At 45.0% G+C, this 18,430-nt stretch overlaps 1 protein-coding gene across 1 annotated transcript in view; it reads right to left on the reverse strand.

The window, feature by feature from the left end:
* Positions 1-18,430, reverse strand: part of DPYD (dihydropyrimidine dehydrogenase) — a 3,651,715-nt gene that overhangs the window by 2,460,412 nt on the left and 1,172,873 nt on the right. The window contains exon 7 of the mRNA XM_069641531.1: positions 3,455-3,536. Within this exon, the coding sequence (XP_069497632.1) occupies positions 3,455-3,536 (82 nt within the window). The remainder of the gene's footprint in view (positions 1-3,454; positions 3,537-18,430) is intronic.

Below are 18,430 nucleotides of genomic sequence, written 5' to 3' on the forward strand. Positions count from 1 at the left end.
TAATATCTTCCACCTTATAAGAACCCCTCCTGGGCAGTTAGTCAACTTGAAGCCTTACAAAATCCCTGAGGTTCAAAGGAAAGTTAGATGAGGCAATAACCCGAGATGTTAGAACTGTGAGTAATAGAACGCTCTGAGAGTCCCTGGCCATTCACAATGGTCCAAGTGGACAAACCAATAACAACCCAATACCGACGGCCCTCATTGTACCTTTGTTAATAGTTAGGTTATTTTTTTTTTATCAAGTAGTAGGGACAGAAGTGACACCAGAATAGGTGTGTGGGCTTCAGACTTTAATTATTTTTTTAAGGCATCCTGAAAAGCACTCTTTTAGATTTATTTTCTTTAGATTAGCATCAGGAAATCAGAAACCTTTAACAAAGACGCCCTTTTGTCCGACTCTTCATTCTGAGATGCAAGACCACGCAGACACCAGTTGCTCTTGGCTTTACAGGCACCAACGGTTTAACACAATACCTTGTCTATTACCTTTAGCAACATAACCACTCCCTCAACCACTTCCTCCCCCTTCTCTCTCTTTCAGGTCCACCAGAGTTGGATACCATGATAACTGCAGAAGTGTGCAGTACAAATCTCAATAACATAACACAAAGGGTTTGAAATTAAGGTTTAATGAGCAGTATCTTAAAATAGCTCCTGGCTATCGGCCGTCATCTACTATGCAGGCACTTTGCCTAGAGAAACCGGAGCTAGTATAAATAATGCAGCAAATTGAACTTTTAAGTTAGATTCAAACTTACTTGTTCTTCATTATATACAATGAATTATTGCTTTTAATGATTTCTAGATATGTCTAATTGTTCATTCTATATAATTCCAAATACAAAATGTTTCGACCACATAGGAATGACCATATGCTTCCTGTTTCCCTCTGGAGCCAAAGGTAGCAACTGGCAATGCCTGGGTTGGGTTCTTCTGGGCTAGGAGAAGAAGCTGAATATCTCCCAACTTTCTTTAACCCTAAAACAAGATAAAGTGAGGTCTTGCCAAATATTAGGACTTTTCTAGATCTGTTGGAACTACACAGTGACTCTGCTGAAGTGATGATGCTCATCACTTCGGAAGGTGAGAAAGTCTTTGACAGGGTTTGCTGGGAATTCTAGGAGACAGGTCTACTCCAATATGCAGTCCCAGAAAGCTTTATTGGCTTTGTAAACACATGCATAGAAACACAAGAGTACATGCACTGGCTAATGATATGGTGTCAGATGACTTTAAACCATTTATAGATTTGAGCCAGGGGTGCCCTCTGTCACGGCTATTACACTTTCCATCTTTGGAACGGCAACTGAGTGAATGAATAATGACATTTGTGGACTGTTAAAGGAGAATATTGTTTGCAGATGACGTACTGTTGGTCTTGAGGGATCCAAGTAGATTCATCCCAGAGGTACTATGCAAATTTGAGATATTAGGAGGAGTCACAGGCTATCAACTAAATATAGACAAGACAGAAGTGACGGCAATGACTAAGACATGACATAAGGGTCACTTAGAAGGATGTGATTTTCGCTAGTATAGAGACAGATTTAAATATCTGGGAATGAGGATGAATAGGGATTTAAAGGGATTTTGAAAGGCAATATAGGTAAAAGAGATGAAAAAGGGGTACAGAGATCAATGATGTCAAACAGTAGATTCTTACAATAAACCTGAGGTCATGCATAGATGAGAACTTGGTACACGTCCAAAAAGGGATGATTTTTAATAACCTTTGGACTCAAGTGAGAATGTTTTGCATAGGTTCAGTAACACATGCTGGAGATGTGGTAAGGCAGCTGGAAGCCTCGACACACCTTTTGGAGATATGTGCTGTCAGGCAGGAAGACGCTGGGAATTTTGGAAGCTATTCTGGATAGAGAAACTTGCTTCTCCACCACTGTTTTGGCCAGGTCAGTGTTCCACGAGGTTGGATAACTTTTCTGGATTGATCTGGTCCTCCATATGTTGAGAAAATATCAAAGTCCCATTGTCAAATTTCAGTGGGGCATGACGTGCCGGAAGATCAGATAGATTGTCTTGTCAATCTCAGTCCTTCACAAAAATTCAATTAAAATTAGAGCAAAAAAATGGCATCTTTTTATTTCTGAAAATTCTAAGGTCAAGCATTATAGAAGAAGAATTGTCGATTTCCACTAAAACAACAAAAAACACATCTCAGTGGTGTGTGCTCTGAAAGAAATGTCAAGCATATCCTTCCTGTGGTTTAAATTGTACACCTCTAAAATGACTGCACATTTGCTTACGAAGTTAAAAAAAGTAAACTAATCTTTTTTTCACCCTTTATCACTTTTAAAATGTTGGAAACATCTTTATCAATCTTTGGAGTTATTGAGGATCTGCATCAAAAAACACCTTTTTGGCCATTTTTGATATAGTTGCGTCTGATTTAATGATTCAACAACTTTTGACAAACTCAACGGATATTATCATTCTCCTTAATAATATGGAGTGTGTATAGATACACACACATACATACTTCAAATCATCACAGCACTGGAACCATGGCCATACGTAGTAAAAATACATGTTTTAATTTAAACATAAAAACACATTGCTAATAGTCAGAGCTCTTGCTGATGTTGGCTTGAATGAAATTTTAACCAAAATATTAACCATGGCCGTGACAGTGGAATAGTCAATTGTTATATATTGAAAGGCCTTTCCGTGTTATTACGTGTTTACCTTTATTATGTACCAACCAAGGCCATTGACTTGTATTTACGTTTTATTGCTAACTGCTCATGGGTTTAAAATTGAACAAAGAAAAAAGGTCTTTCTCTTGAAGAAATGGTGTGCTGTACACTCTCCTGAGCCCTTACAAGTTCAGGGAGTCTCCAAGGTTTAGAATGGTGGCAGTCTGCAACATTCCCTTCCAATTAAAAACAGTGATCAATAGACGCAAATTCCCAATTAATGAACATCTTTGCCTTGTGTTGACAATAAGTTTGTATTTTCAGTACTGTTCCGCTTACTGAGTTTTTCGCAATGCGCATAAGAAATGTCAAACTCAGCCTCAGCTCAACCGCTGAACACTACCAGAAAAAAAAAAGTGTCATCTTGAAGCAGCGTGGAGGAACACAACAGGAAAACTGTCAGGCGTGTACGTTGCACAGAACTTCCCTTCGGAAAGAAAACGTGATTAGACAAATCAAATCTTTCCATTAACTACACTGAACCCCCTCAAGCAATTTAGGAATGTGTTTCTTACAGACAATTAATCACATGCAAGCATGCCAGATGAGAACTATCGATTGCCCTTTTCCAGGCTACTGGCATTCAGACAGCAGACAGACAAATGCCCCGAGCGAGAGAAGCATCTTTCTGCCAGTGCTTGTGTTGCCTTTAATTGTTCCCTCTGAATGTGCACGCGCATTCGACTGCACGATTGCGTTTCTTTTTCTTCGAAACATGATGCTTGCATTCGCATTACCTTTACTCCCAGGTCCTTCATCAGATCCACTTCAAATTGTACAGCATCGTATGGCAATCGAAACTGGGGGATTTCAGATGCACTAAAACAAAGATATTATGTAATTAGGAACACGATTCAAATGTAACAGGGACTTGTATAAATTCAACATTTTATTCGTGCAAAATAATTAAATAGAAATGTATATATTTTTTTAATATGCATAGGCTTTGAGTTGTGAAAATGAACAGGCATTGACAAAAAAATAATCAACAGAAAACGTGTAACAGGGACATTTATCATAGATGGACATTGCCATTCGTTAAATGTTATAAATCTGGAAAATCTTTGAACATTTTTCAGGCAGAATTGCACTCCTCTGTAAAGCCTCGGAGCCGTGCCATTTATAGCAAGTACTATCATGGCTTTTCTTGTTTAACAAATACCAATTCATGCAGGTGAAATGCCAATCTGGTTTTCGGATTATGATGAAATTCTCAGAGCGTGTGTTGTAATGAAGCTTTGGATCTATAGAATACATTTTAGCTTTGATGATTCATTGTATGGAGATGGCCTCCCTGATCCAACATACCCTACCACAACAACCCCACCTCAAAAAACTCGGACAATAACCAAGCTGTTTCGGATATTACTTATTTCAAAAAGTAAATCAAAACCAGCAGCGGCCCCCTAACTTTATGCCGGGTAAGTCACCCACAATAATATGCAATTGAGGATGGCTTGGCTCCTGTGAGAAACCTGAAGGTGTCTCACCTGCTAATCCCCGGGAATCTGTCATCCAGGAAGCCAGGACATGGCCATCGCTATTGGATCCAGTTCCTGGGGGTGGACTAGTGCGGGAGGATCACCTGCATTGGGGGTCTTCGGGGAGTGGAAGTGGCACACCGAAGGGTGAGACACAGTAAGACATCTTTTCCACCATCCTGCCCAGTGGGAGACTTAGAATCTTTACCCAACCCCCCCCCTTTTCAAACACAAACACTTTCTCACTTTCTCACGCTATGAGCGACAACAGACTAATACCAGAGCTGTTTACCTGACATGTCCTAATACAAGAGTCAGGGACATTGACTCTCCTTCCCTGTACCCACAGGTAGCCAGATGCACAGGGGTAATAAGGGCCTTCAGAGAAACGGTGGAGGTGAGTTATCAAGAGAGGTAGGGACTGCTCTTAGCCTGGGGCAGGAGGCATAAAAGAATGTTTGCCTGAGCCCGTAATGCCTCAGAGCTGTGGTATGTTGGGAGGGCCTCAGTCTCCTCTATGTGTGCCTGGCTATAATGGGTAATTACCACTTTTCATCACCCCATACTGGCAATGCCCTTTCCTGGCATCTGTTTTCTTTCTTTCATTTTAGTACTGCAGATCCTAGAAATGCTTTTGTTGGTGGTGGAAACATGCTATCCGTCCACTGGAGAGACATTGAAGAGGATGCTCATGGCCACCTAAATACCAAACTCTGGTGGTCTGAGTTTGAGAAGGGGAGGATCTCTACCTCTCCTGTTCCATGAACTGTGTGTCATGGGAAGCCTTTTACTCTAATTTCTCTGCCCCTCCTACTCCTGTGGCTGACTCACACCCTGACACAGCCCTTTCTAATCTGCATCGTTCTATTTCGAACACCCTGGACATCATTGCCCCTGTCATGAGAATCCGGCTGAAGCCTACTTCCAAGTGTTAGTCTTGGTATGATTCCGACCTTGCCATCCTGAAACGCAAGTGCAGGGGGGATTAGAGGAAGTGGAGGGCTTTGGGAGCATCCTCTGACAAGCTGACCTGCCGCCTGCTCAAAAGGCAATACAGACTCTCTGGCCCTCATTACAAGTCAGGCGTTAAGGGTTTAACGGCGCCGTCGGCGCCGTTAACCCTTAACGCCTGATTCACACTTCAACGCCTGCTTTTTGCAGGCATTAAAGTCCAAGGCGCTAAGCGACCTTGGTGCTAATTACGGCACCGTAATTTACGGTACCGTAATTAGCGCCTTCCCCATCCCCATTATGCCCTATGGGGCAAAAATGGGAATGGGGAAGGGCAAATGGTGAATGGGGAATCACCGCCCCACTCACCCTGGAATGGGGCCGTAATTCCGCCATCCACCATGGCGGAATCCGGCATGGACCATGGTGCTAGTAGCACCATGGTACACCGCCTGACTTGTAATGAGGGCCTCTGTCCTTATTTAAGAAGAGAGCATACATTCAAGCCCCTGTGTCTGCAACCTCTAACAGCATGGCCAAAATCTGCAAGGAACTGGCCAATCCTTTAGCAGTCTCTACCTCTCCTGCTCCCTCCCAGGACCTCTGTATGCCTCTGGCCTCTCACTTCTCTGCTAAAGCGTAGGATATCCTGCCCTCTATCTTTTCTTCCTCTCCCTCTTCCTCTCTCTCTGCTCCCACTTTGGCCATCTCCCCTTCTGCTCCTCATGTTTCCTCTTTCTCTCTGACAACACCTGACAATATTTCTAGACAAGTCCGATCTATGAACGTGTCATCCAAACAGGTATTCCCCTGCCTCTCAAGAACCATATTGACACCCTCGTTCCAGCCTTGGCCGATTTCTGTAATCACTCTTTCGCCACTGGAACTTTTCCCTCTCCCCTTAAGCCCTCCCTTGTGCACCCCCTTCTCAAGAATCTGTCTGCCGATCCTACCTGCCCGGCAAACTACCTCCCCAATCTCCATCACGCCTTTCCTGGGCAAACACTTGGAAAAGCTGCCCATCTGCCAGCTTACTCTCCTCACTGAATCTGTTGGTTGTCTCCATGACCATCAGTCTGGCTTCAGAACTGTCTTCAGAAACTGCTCTCCTGAACACTGTGAAGATCTGCTCACTAACCTTGATTCCAGAATTCCTTCTGTCCACATCCTCCTTGATCTTTACTATGATTTTGACATGGTCAACCAGGCCATCCTGATCAATCGACTCCATGAGAATTGGGCATGATCGATCAGGCCCTGGAGTGGCTGACCTCCTTCTTCTTGTACCGCCCTCTCCCAGGTCCAACGTGGTCCCTTTCTCACTGCCACCTCTCTCTCTGTATCTGGCGTTCCCCAGGGCGCTATTCTCTTGCCCTGTTTTTTCAACCTCTACTGGCCCCTTTGGCCCAACTGATCTCTACCTTCTCCTCTAACTTTCATTGTTATGCAGATGACACTCCTTTGCTTCAGGCTCCCCTAGGGTTCCTCTCCTATCTTGCTCATTCCTAACTGTCTGTCCGCAATTTAGGATTGGAGCACCTGCCACAATCTCTGCCTTAATGCTAGTAAGATGGAGATCCTTCTCACTGGGACCCCTGCCCCTGCTTTCCCTCTCTCACTCTGGCCGGCTGACTTGGGCCCTCTTCCTTCGCCTTCCTGCAAGGCAAAAAACCTTGGTGCCATCTTCTCTCCTCACATCTCGGGCATCACCAAGAAGTCCGACTTCCAGCTGCGCCTCCGCAAAGAGAATCTTCCCTCCCTCACTTTCCCCCAGAAGCTCACTGTGTCCAGAGCCATGGTTCTGTCTAGGCTGGGCTACTGCAACAGCCTCTTTCTCAATATGTCTTCCACTGCCCTCTGCACCTCATCCAGAACAGGACTGCAAGAGTTATACTTGGTCTCAAGCCCAGGGACCACATCTCGCCAGCCCTGAAATCTATCCACCTGATCCCGGTGGCTGCAAGGATCAAGTCAAGACCCTTTGCATTGTTCACAAGGATTTCTGGGGACGGGCCTGCATAGATCCACTGCTCTCTTCCAAAATACCTTCCTTCTCTAGCCCTTCACTCAGCTACCTCCAACTCTCTAAGAGTTAGTTGCTTCTCCAGGCAGAGAGTAGGGAGTAGATCGCTCTCCTCTGCAGGTGCCTCCCTTTGGAATGTCCTCCCTGCCCCTCTCAAACTTGAGTCGACCACCTGAAGTTTCAGAAACAGCTCAAAACTTTCCTCTTCTTCTCTACTTTCTCTCTCTCCCTCCCCTGCTGACCTACCTGCCTGCTGGAATGACTGGTCACTTGGCTGCCCTCAAAGTCTCACTGGGTACCAGGCTCTTTCTTGCTCTTTCACCTTTGCACTGTCTCTGGGCCTAGCACACACTGAGGGGCTGTATCTGTAACCCTACAATCCCTTGTTCTCTTGGCACTACCCAGAGCCACGCTGCCCTGGCTGCACTTAGAGTATTGCTGACTGGTTTTCCCCACTCCTCTCACTTGCACTTCTCCCACTCCCTTTCCCCTTGCACTTCTCGTTCTCGCATTTACACGATCTGAATGACACATGGCCTAGTAAGATCATTTGTCTTGTCCTCCCTATATCTTCCCTCCCTTGTCTTGCCGTACCTTGAAACACTCGCTTACAGGTGTGTTATATATGACTTATCATATCATATCATATCATTAAGAGGTGCTTGACATCCTTGACAAATATGAACCAACCACAGCAAACAAGCAAGACAGAGATTGAACTCAGAGTCAGGTCAAAACTAGAGACAACAGAAGGGGGAAGAGGACAATACAGGGGGGATGCAGTCAACTGAGGAGTGTGGGTTATATGTGAGAGTTCATAGGAGGAAAAGATAGACTGAGAGACAAGGCAGAGGAAGAAAGGTGCTGCAAACCATAAGGGATGATTTCAGAGAGCTTGGAAAAGTAGAGGTATTGATTGGTGATAAAGAGGTTCTTGAGTTTGAGAGTGTGTAACTGGTAAGCGAGTGACTGAGGCTTAAGTGTAAGAGTAGGGGGTGTAAGTCAGAGTGAGGTAACCAGGAGAGTGAATAAGCAGTCTGACAGTGGGTGAAAGAGGGATTCAATGTAGTGTTGTGTGAAGTGGAGAATAGAGAGTAGTGGGAGGAGGGTAGTAAAGTAGGGGGAGGAGTGTATTAGAAAGCAGTGGTAGGAGAGTGTAGGGGAGGGTAGTGGAGAGTAGTAGAGTGGAGATTAGTATAGGGCAATTAGTACTAGATTGAGACCATCAGAGGAAAAGAGAGGACGGAGAGAAGGGCGGAGAGTGGGAGGCAAAGAACATCAGCGCATTGAGTACAAGAGCATGAGATGTAAAGTCCTAGTGAGGCCTGGGTGACTCAAAGGCACTATTGTTATCATTAAGATTATGTATGTTGTGGTGCACGAGGTTAGGATCCACCTAGGCGATTTTCAGGAAGATACATTGAGATATGGCAGTTGCCGTTCATCCTTCACCACTAGTCGACAGATCTTAGATAGTAGGGTTTACTGAACTCTAAATACCACCTTGAGATTTAGGTAAGTCTTTGCTCGGGCGGAGAGAGACCAGGGGAAGACAATGGAAAGAGGGCCGGCTCGTAGTGAGACCCAAATCAAATATATAGTAAATACTCTTGAACCATCTTGGAGAGTTGGTGTGTCCTTCAGATTCTCGCGAGGGCACCCAAAAATGGCAGTTCCTTTAGTGTGAATTGTACTACATTGTTACCTGAGAGTATGCTTGATACTCATAGACAAGCCTCTTTGAGTCTGGTCGTTGTGTTCACCTGAGATAAGTATATTGAGGTTTTTTGTTCAGTTATTTTTCCGGGATGACATCAGTGCATACTTCGTTTGTAATAGAATCTTCATACTTACAGTGAGTATATTTACAATATGCTATTTGGAAATAATTCTTCCCAGAATTTACAAGCAGTGTGCACATACAGAAAAGTATAGTGGTGCTATTTGTATTAGACTAGGACAATATATTCTTTTACAGTTGTTTTGGGATTCTTTTTTATGTAATTATTCGATCGGCATCATTAATATTGTCATCACGCTTGCCGTGATGACGTCATTGTGCTCTAAATGTACCTTTACACTATATATATGTGAGGCTCTCCAAGCCTCGGTTTTCGTTTCACAAGTTTTATTGCTGACAGAAATGAGAAAGGAGATACATGTTATCTCCTGTTTACTATGCAGTGTGGTGGACCTGCGTGTTCCCCATTAGTATCAGTAACACTTGCTTATATTTTACATCACTTTCCAAAATAGGTTACATTGTAACTGAGTTGCAAGTAAGAAATACTTCCAATGGAAGTGTTGGTCTTTGATACAATTTTATACACAACAGCAAGGTATGTGTTCCCTTTCACGTTAATTGTAAAACATTGTTACCTGAGAGCATCTTGTTATTAATAGACAAGCTTTTGTGATTTTACTTTTTGTGTTTCCTTTTAGATGTATCTAATCTGACCACTGAGACAGGCATAGTGAGATTGTTTAATTATTTTTCTATATGTCAAATAACCTGGATTGGATTCAGAGATTAAGAGGACTCTTTGATTGTATTGTTTTTATTTGTATTGTTTATAGTTCGACCATGAAAAATGAACTGTGGTCTGATATGCACTGGCTATTCATATCTATCTCTAGCAACTGTCAGAAATACTCTACATAAAAGCATTATTGAAAATAACACTTTGATATATGTGTTTATGAAATTGAAAATAATTAGAGAATGACAATGGTTCAGCATTTCTTATGGAAAGGAGTCAGGCATGGTATCAAGAGAGACACAGGGCCTCATTACACGGTAGGCGGTGAGCCATGGCGCTATTAGCGCCATGGCTCATGCCGGTAAAATACCGGCACCGCCTTGGCGGAAAGGGGATTTACCGCCCCATCCCAAGGTTGGAGGGGCGGTTAATCCCCCTTCCGCCATTGCCCTTCCCCATTCCCATTTCTGCCCCATAGGGCTCAATGGGAATGGGGAAGGCGCTAATTACGGCACCGCAATTTAGCGGTGCCGTAATTAGCTCCGAGGTCCCTTAGCGGGTTGGTATTTAACGCCTGCAAAAAGCAGGCGTTAAAACTCCAACCCGCTAAGGGACCTCGTAGTAAGGCGGCAGGGATTTACCGGTACCGGTATTTTACCGGTACCGGTAAATCCCTACCGCCTACCGTGTAATGAGGCCCACAGACTCAAAAGGGTTCATTTGAAAACCTTTATTTATTAAGGCTCCTGGGTTGGTGTAATGCCTGACTGGCCCTAACTCTAAAGGGATGGTTCCCTTAACTGATGTTTCAAAAGGCCATCAATGTCTAATGGCCCAATATAAAAGTCTGTCTGTGTGTAAACCTGGTTGCCCTAACTCTATACAAACATGTGATAGGAAGTCTTTAAAAAACGGAAAATAGTGGTTCAACAGAAAATTGAAAACCACAGTTGGTTTCAGGTGGTCTTCTCACAAGGTGTAGTTTGGTCAAAGTCACAAAAATGAGTTCAATCAAAAAGGGCTGTTCGTAAGACCTTCTTAACAGAGCCCTTGCAGTGGTTTCAAATACCTTAAGTGTTTTTGCGTTCCTGGGGTTCCCTTCCTCAAGCTTCAACTTGTTCAGGTTCCAAACACCATAAAAGAAATATAACACAGTTCCATTTTCAAGCTTCTAAGGGTTCTCCTCACCAAGCTTCAATCAAAAACAACAGGTTAGGCCTCTCAATGTTCCCTTCCCCAAGCACAGGCCCCTTTCATCTTGTCCAAGTTCAAAACACTACAAAAGAATTATAACACAGTTCTTTGTGAAGCTTAGCAAGCTTCCCTTCCACAAGCTTCGATCCATTCACTACTACAAAAACAGTAAGTCTCCAACTTGGTTGGGCCTCTCAGGGATCCCTTCCCCAAGGCTCAGGCCCCTTTCAACTTCCAACTCAAATTCAGTTTGGTCAAAATGCACTAGGCTTTCTTTGTTAGGCCTCTAAGCGTCCCCTTCCCCAAGCTTAGGCCCATTTCAAACACAAACACCAGTTCAACTTGTCAGGATGTACCTATCCTTATATGCAGTTTCTCTCACATGCAATCCTTTCAAGCGGTAGAATCAGAGGCTTTCAAAAACGCCTGGCTCTTTGCTCTTCCTAAGCGTGACTACTCTGATCCTTTGCCACTCTCTTTATTTCTTACACTTGCTTTCCTTTGTACTTTTTATCTTCAAGTTCTTCCTGCACCCCTTTCATCTATCCTTGCTCCTTGAACTTTGTTGTGCACACTTGCACTGCCTTTATCTTTTTCTCTGTCTTCATTTTCACTTTATCGTGCAGACTTGCACCTTCTTTTACATTACTTTCTCTGTGTTGTGTCTCTTGCACGCTCCCCTCCTTCATCTGTGCACACTTGTACCTGTCTATTTCCTATCGTGACTCTTGCACACTTCTTTCACTCTTCTGTGCACACCTGCACTTGTTTTTTCCTTTCTGGGTTGTGCACCCTTTTCTTTTACTCTGGACTTCGCTTTTACTTCTGTGCTGCTAGTGTGCCCTTTTCTTCTTTCTGTGCCACTAGAGAAACCTACTCAATATCACACACATATTTGGTGTATTGTAATCTATTCACTACTTTGTGCTAGGCCCCTGCACACGTGTATTAGTAGTTAATGATCTACGTATTTAATCACACCAATGCTGCATTGTAAAGTACGCAATTGCATGTACTAGGATACGGCCTATTTACTTCAAGCATATGTGTCTCGCTTAATATGCCGCCCTAGATGCATTACAACCTGATCAATAATATGCACGAGAACCCTCACAAATTTTATATAGTGAACGCAGCTGATGCTGACCCAGTGCCCGATCACGACTAGTGAATCACATAGTATCGGTCTCAGTAGCTTACTTCCACATGTATTGACAATTGCAGATGTCTCTGAACACTGTTATTTCTGAATATTGCTGCTGCAACGGCATTGCATAGTACGATTCAGAAGTTCACTGTTACCGCTGTATATATTGAAAACTGTTGATGTCTCTGATGATGCTCTCAAACACTGCTGTTATTATCGAACTGTAATGATTTCAGTAGCTTCCTGACACACAAACTGCTGACGCTTCGAGGTACTATTTACGGCATGACTTACTACTCTTCCTCATGTTACACTGTATTAGCATGTCCCTTTCTGCATAGCCACTCGCATCCATTTACTTCTTAATTGAACCAGCCTATTTGACACTTTGCTTATGTCTTCATTTAGTACTCTAAATCGTATCCCACATGCTGACTGTGCACCTAGGAAACTTTACAAGTAACTTATGTTATCACTGCTTTAAGACTAGTGTTGTATCTACTACCTGTAATGAATAAAAGTACCATCATTGCTAGCATTAGCCTATTAGCATAACTACCCACCATAACAGCCTGTAGCCAACACATCAACTCACAGCAGTCAACCCATACTAAAGAGTCACAGCTATTGTGATCATAGTACAATCTAGTTAATGACGCCTAGCACGGCCAAACCTCTACCAGATACTCAGACGCTAGCCCACATCTTAACCTTCTATCCTAGGGTAGGCCAAACTTGCCTCCATTTTATAGATAAGTAAACCCAGTGGGTCCTTGCTCAACTTGCTCACGTTCACCATTAACATTAGCCCTACTAATCTTCTATCCTTGCTTATCTTGCTAGGGGCATGCATTACCCTGACAATACAAGTCCCAGTGACCATGTCTTATATTACAAGTAATGGGCCTCATCACACTGTACACCCAGGTGACCTCAGACTCAGCCTTTTCCCCAGTATTCCTTGCATTTTAGAGGCTAGAAACATTAGACTCCGATCGCGCCTCAGTAAACTCTACAAACCACTTGCTAGATCTCTACCGGGGGCTAACATCAGAACCATCCGCCGTACTGTCCATAAGACTATCAATGACACAACTAATAATAGCAATCATATCTATCAGGCCACATCCAAACTATACATCTCTAACAATCCAAAAAGATTAGACCAATCGCGATCACCTCCCATCACCACTACACCTGCCCCGCCTTCTCTCTCTCCCACCCTCACTACCATCCATAGGCCCCCTGGCCCTATTTTTCCCTTTTCATCTCTGAAAGTGACAACATTGCCTCGTCCCTCTACTCTTCTTCCAAGGTCCTCCTCCTTGGTGACTGTGACATCCACCTCAACTGCCTTGATTCAGCCACCTCACAGAACTGTGTCCTCTGCGACTCCCTCTCTCTCCCTATTTTTCCTTCCACTCCAATTCACTCGGCCGGACACACTCTGGATGCCATCATCTCTGGCGACATCCCTATGTCTGACCCGGTCACCACCTCCATCTCCTGGTCTGACCACACTCTCCTCTCCTACGGCTTGGGACCCCTTGGCCCTCTATCTGAGCCACCCCCAGCACTGCCAGGTTCCGTCACCGTCATTAAACCGATGAAGTGAGAATCAGTCGCTGCTTTTGTTTCCACCTTCATCCCACTCCAACCCTGCCTCTGACTCTCCTTCTGCCTCAGTCCTTGCTAGTTTACAACTCTCATCTCTAACACCCTTGACTTCTTTGCCCCTGTCATGAGGATTAATTTATTTTATGTATTTATTGTGCATTTGTAAGGTGTTTATACATCAAGTAAATTGTGTTTCAAAGCACCCACAGGGCAGCAGGGTGGGAACATGGGAACGAAAGACAAGTATGCTAACAATGAAGAGAAATAAAGGGGCATACCTACTAGGCCTTGTGAGCATTCAGAACGTGCAAGTGTAGAGAGGGAAGAGGAAGGGGGTAAGTGCTAGGTGTTCCAATGCGGAAATGCTAGGATGTAGGTTGCAAGCAGTTGTTAAGTGCCTTGCAGAGATCATTTGGTGAGAGTGGTGAACTGCCCATAGTAAGTGCAGGCCCGTGAGACAGCACAGGCCAGTGGGTGTCTAAAGGCAATACATGAGGATCCTGGTCACCAATATCAGTGACTGTGGTGTTTAGCAGGCTTGGGGGAGGGGAAAGGAGGAGGTGAAAAGAAAAGTCTTGAGGAGCTTCTGGAATTTGGGATCTGGCTCAAGATAGAGAGGAAAGGGGAGGCTGTTCCAGAGGAGTGAGTCAGCTGAGGAAAGAGATTGGCCACCAACTTGCTGTTTTAAGAAGCACTTGACCTGCAGAGAGTTGGCCCCCGAAGAGCGTAAAGGTCTAGAGGGAGAGTATTCAGTGAGAGTCAGTTGTAGATAGTGTGGCCCCTGACCCCAGACAGCGTTGTGGATCATGCAGAGGCATTTGAATGTAATCCTTGCAGCAAACGGGAGCCAGTGGAGAGATTTTAGGGCAGCAGAGATGTGGTCCCTGGACTTGAGGCCAAGGATAGGTATTGCAGTCCTATTCTGGATAAGCTGGATGGGGCAAAGAAAGGACAAGGGTAGGAGGAGGCTGTTGCAGTAGTCGGGCCTAGAGATATTAAGCTTCTGGGGGAAAGTGAGGAAAGGAAGGATTCCTTTGAGGAGGTGGAGTTGAAAGTGGGCCTTCTTGGCAAGGTCCTAGATGTGAGGGAGGAAGAAAAGAGAGGAGTCAAAGGTTTCTCCAAGGTTTCTGGATTTGGATGAAGGAGAAGGGGGAGAGCCCATAGAGCTAGAGGGAGGCCAGAGTGAAGAGAAGAGAGAGCAGGAGTCCCAATGGGAAGGCGCTCAGTCTTTCTGGCATTGAGGCAGAGCTCATTGGAGGCACAGCAGGACTGAATGTCAGAAATGCAGTTGGGAATGATGGAGGAAGTAAGGAGAGGATCTGAGGAAAGATTGAAGAAGATTTGGGTGTCATCTGCATAACACTGGAAGTAAAGGGAGAAAGTGGAAAGTATGTGCGTAAGGAGAGCAGGATAAATGCTAAAGAGCTAGGGAAAGAGGATCCACCTAAAACCTGCCTCCAAGCGCAATGGATGGTATGACTCAAATTTAGCATCTCTGAAACCTAAGTGCAGAGTTGCTGAAAGAAAGTGGCAGACCTTGGGTCCATCCTCTGCCAAACTGGCCTGTCGCCTGCTCCAAAGGCAATATCGTTCCTCTATCCACCTCAAGAAGAGGGCCCACATCCAAGTCTGCATCTCTGGAGCCACTAACAAGATGGCTCTCTGCATGACTATGGCTTCGCATTTAACATCTAAAACTCAGGAAATCATGTCCTCACTCTCCTTCACTGCCACCTCCACTCCTGCACCCATGCCTCTCTTTGTCTCCCCTCCATCCACCCCCACTCTCTCCTCCCTTCTGCCCATAGCACTGGTTGAGGTCTCTAAGGTTGTCCACTATAGGAAGGTCTCCTCCAAACAGGTGCTTCCCTGCTCTTCCAGAACCATTAAGGAAAACATCTCCTCTCTTGCACGGCTCTTGCCAAATTCTGTAACCACTTTGCCACTGGCACGTTCCCTCTATCCCTCAAGCATTCCCTTGTGCACCCTCTCCTAAAAAAGCTGTCTGCAGACTCCTCCTGCCCGGCTAACTATTGCCCTATCTCCACTACTCCCTTCCTGGGTAAACGCTTGGAGAAGCTGTTCCTCCCCAACTGATCCTCCACACTGAACATGACCATCAATCTGGATTCCAGACATCCAGAGGCAAGGAAACTGCTCACCTGAACACCCGTGAAGACATGCTTGCAAATCTTGATTCTAACTCATGTTGTTGTCATTCTACTCAATCTCTCCTCTGCCTTTGACATGGTTTACCATTTCATCCTCATAAAACAACTCTCTGATACCCTTCGCAGTACGGACTGGGCACTGGAATGGCTGACCTCTTTCCTCCATAAACGCAATTCCCATCACCATGGCTTTTCCATATCTCAGACCACTGGCTCACTTGATCTTCTCCTTCTCTCCTCATTTCCAGTGTTATGCTGATGACACACAGCTTTCCTTCAAACTTCCCTCTATTACCTCATCATCCTCCTCTCTCATTCCTGACTGTCTGACCATCACCCATGCATGCTGTCTGGCTAATGATCTCTGTTTTAATGTAGGCAAGACGGTGGTCCTTCACATTGGGACACCAACACCCTATTTTCCTCCTACCATCTGGCTGCCCTTCCTGGGTCCTCTACTCTCACCATCCTGTGAGGCCAAAAACCTTGGGGTCATATTCGACTCCACTCTATCTTGGACCTTACCAAGAAGGCCCACTTCCAGCTTCACCTCTTCAGAGGCATTCTCCATTTCCTCACCTTCCCCCAGAAGCTCAATGTCTCCATACCTCTTGTCCTCTCTAGGAGGAACTATGCAACAGGCTCTCCCCCAGCCTACCTATGCCCCCTTCAGCTAATCCATAATAGGGCTGCAAGACTTATCATTGGTCTCAAGCCCAGGGACCCTATCTCTCCAGCCCTAGAATCTCTCCACTGGCTCCCGGTGGCTGTGAGGATCAAATTCAAGACCCTCTGCACCATCCACAATGCTTTCTGGGGCCTGGGATCGTGCTATCTCCAACTTTGCCTCCCTAAATACTCCCCTACCAACTCTCTGCTTGTCAAATGCTTCTCCAAGAAGAGAGCGGGGAGCAGGTCTCTCTCTCCTGCTAGTGCCTCCCTTTGGAATAGCCTCCCTGCCCCTTCTCAGACTTGAGCCAGACCTCCTCAAGTTCTGGAGAATTCTCAAAACTCTGCTTTTCTCTACCTCTTTCCCTCTTTCCCTTCCTTGCTAATAACCCCATTTTCGCAGAGACTGGTGGGCTGGTCCGTATGAATTGCACAGGTTACCAGGCCTTCTACCCAGTCAATACCAGCATCCTCCACCCACACAGCACTGCCCTCTGCAGGCCCCCTGCCTGGCGGCTGTGCTCCCCACGCTTGGGCTTCATCCGCCGTAGCACTTAGCCTGAAGCCTCCTCCCTGGCTCCCCTTGGCACTTCCCTCCCGGACCCCGCCAGCACTTGACCATTCCCCATCCATGCCTATCTCTTGCACTACTCTTCACTGCACTTACACGTCTGAATGCCACAAGGCCTAGTAGGACCATGTTTGCATATCTATTGTTCATACCAATGTTATTTACTCGCTTTGTTCCCTCCCCCATTTGCCTTGTGGTGCCTGGAAACACCATTTGGTTGTATAGGCACCTAACAAATGTTCAATTAGTAAATACAAAGTAAAGCCCCTCTACAATGTCTATAATATACTTGTATGGACTAAAATGTGTACTATGCAATTCCTATAATGGGAGAAAAGCAGTAGCATCGTTGTGTGAAGGCTAATGTGTCACATCTAAATGATGCTGTTGACATTTCTCACCTTTGTCTGTTTAGCAATTGTGGCTTGTCTTGGAAGATGCCCAAACCTATCCATCTTCTTCTAAAAACTGGTATGATATATTTCAAAATAAAGGCCTACTAGTCCATTTTGTTAGTGGGAATTATGCTTTAATCCCCTGAAAGCAGGTCCTAAATACAACTTCAGATTTTAAAATGTTTTAGCTGCTTTCTTTTCTTAGATGTTAGTTGGGCGTCTCCCTTCATACCACTGAGAAATAACAAGCTGATTGAATGACCTTGAAATGATCTCCTATTGACTATCAAGGAAAAATACCCATTAGCAAGCTGCTGGAGGGCCAAATGAGTCGGGCTATGATGACAGTGTTATCTGCATGGAGAAACATGGGTACACATCTGCCTCCCATCATTGGAATATCCAGTGTCATTTTACTAATTTGTTAACAACAGTAATATGCAAGGGGAAGAATAATGAGCTGAGCAAGTATCCCTGTCTAAGTTCACGGTTTACTGAGAAGGTGCTTGTGATCACGTATCTCTATTTCTTGCTAAGCTTTCCAGATTTAACTAAATCTGATATGTTCAGTAAGACTTCTCCGACACCCTTTAAAGTTTCCGTAGTTTGGTTTTATCCACATGATCAATGGATGTGGAAAAATCCACGAAGACCAAACCTAAACAATCGGCCTCATTACAACCCTGCCGGTCTGATAACAACAGTGCCGGTAGGCTTATTGGCACCGTTGTTACCAGACCGGCAGAGTACAAGTTTGCGGGCCGGGTGCCTTTATGCCTGCCAACGGTGCTACCGTCTTCCCCATTCCCATTGAGTCCTATGGGCCTCAAATGGGAATGAGGAGTACCTTTTTCCGATGCCTTCGTGTCCCGGTGATTCCCGATTGCCAGGCACCGGAAAAAATACACAACTCCGGCGGCAGCCTGCAGTTTTTACCGGCATGGCTACCGCCGGAGTTGTAATGAGGCCCAATGTCTATATGTTTGTATTTCACCCCACACAATGCTAGATTGA

Source organism: Ambystoma mexicanum, chromosome 1q (assembly GCF_040938575.1).
Source record: "Ambystoma mexicanum isolate Mex_15411 chromosome 1q, UKY_AmexF1_1, whole genome shotgun sequence".
In the NCBI taxonomy this organism is placed as follows: Eukaryota; Metazoa; Chordata; class Amphibia; order Caudata; family Ambystomatidae; genus Ambystoma; species Ambystoma mexicanum.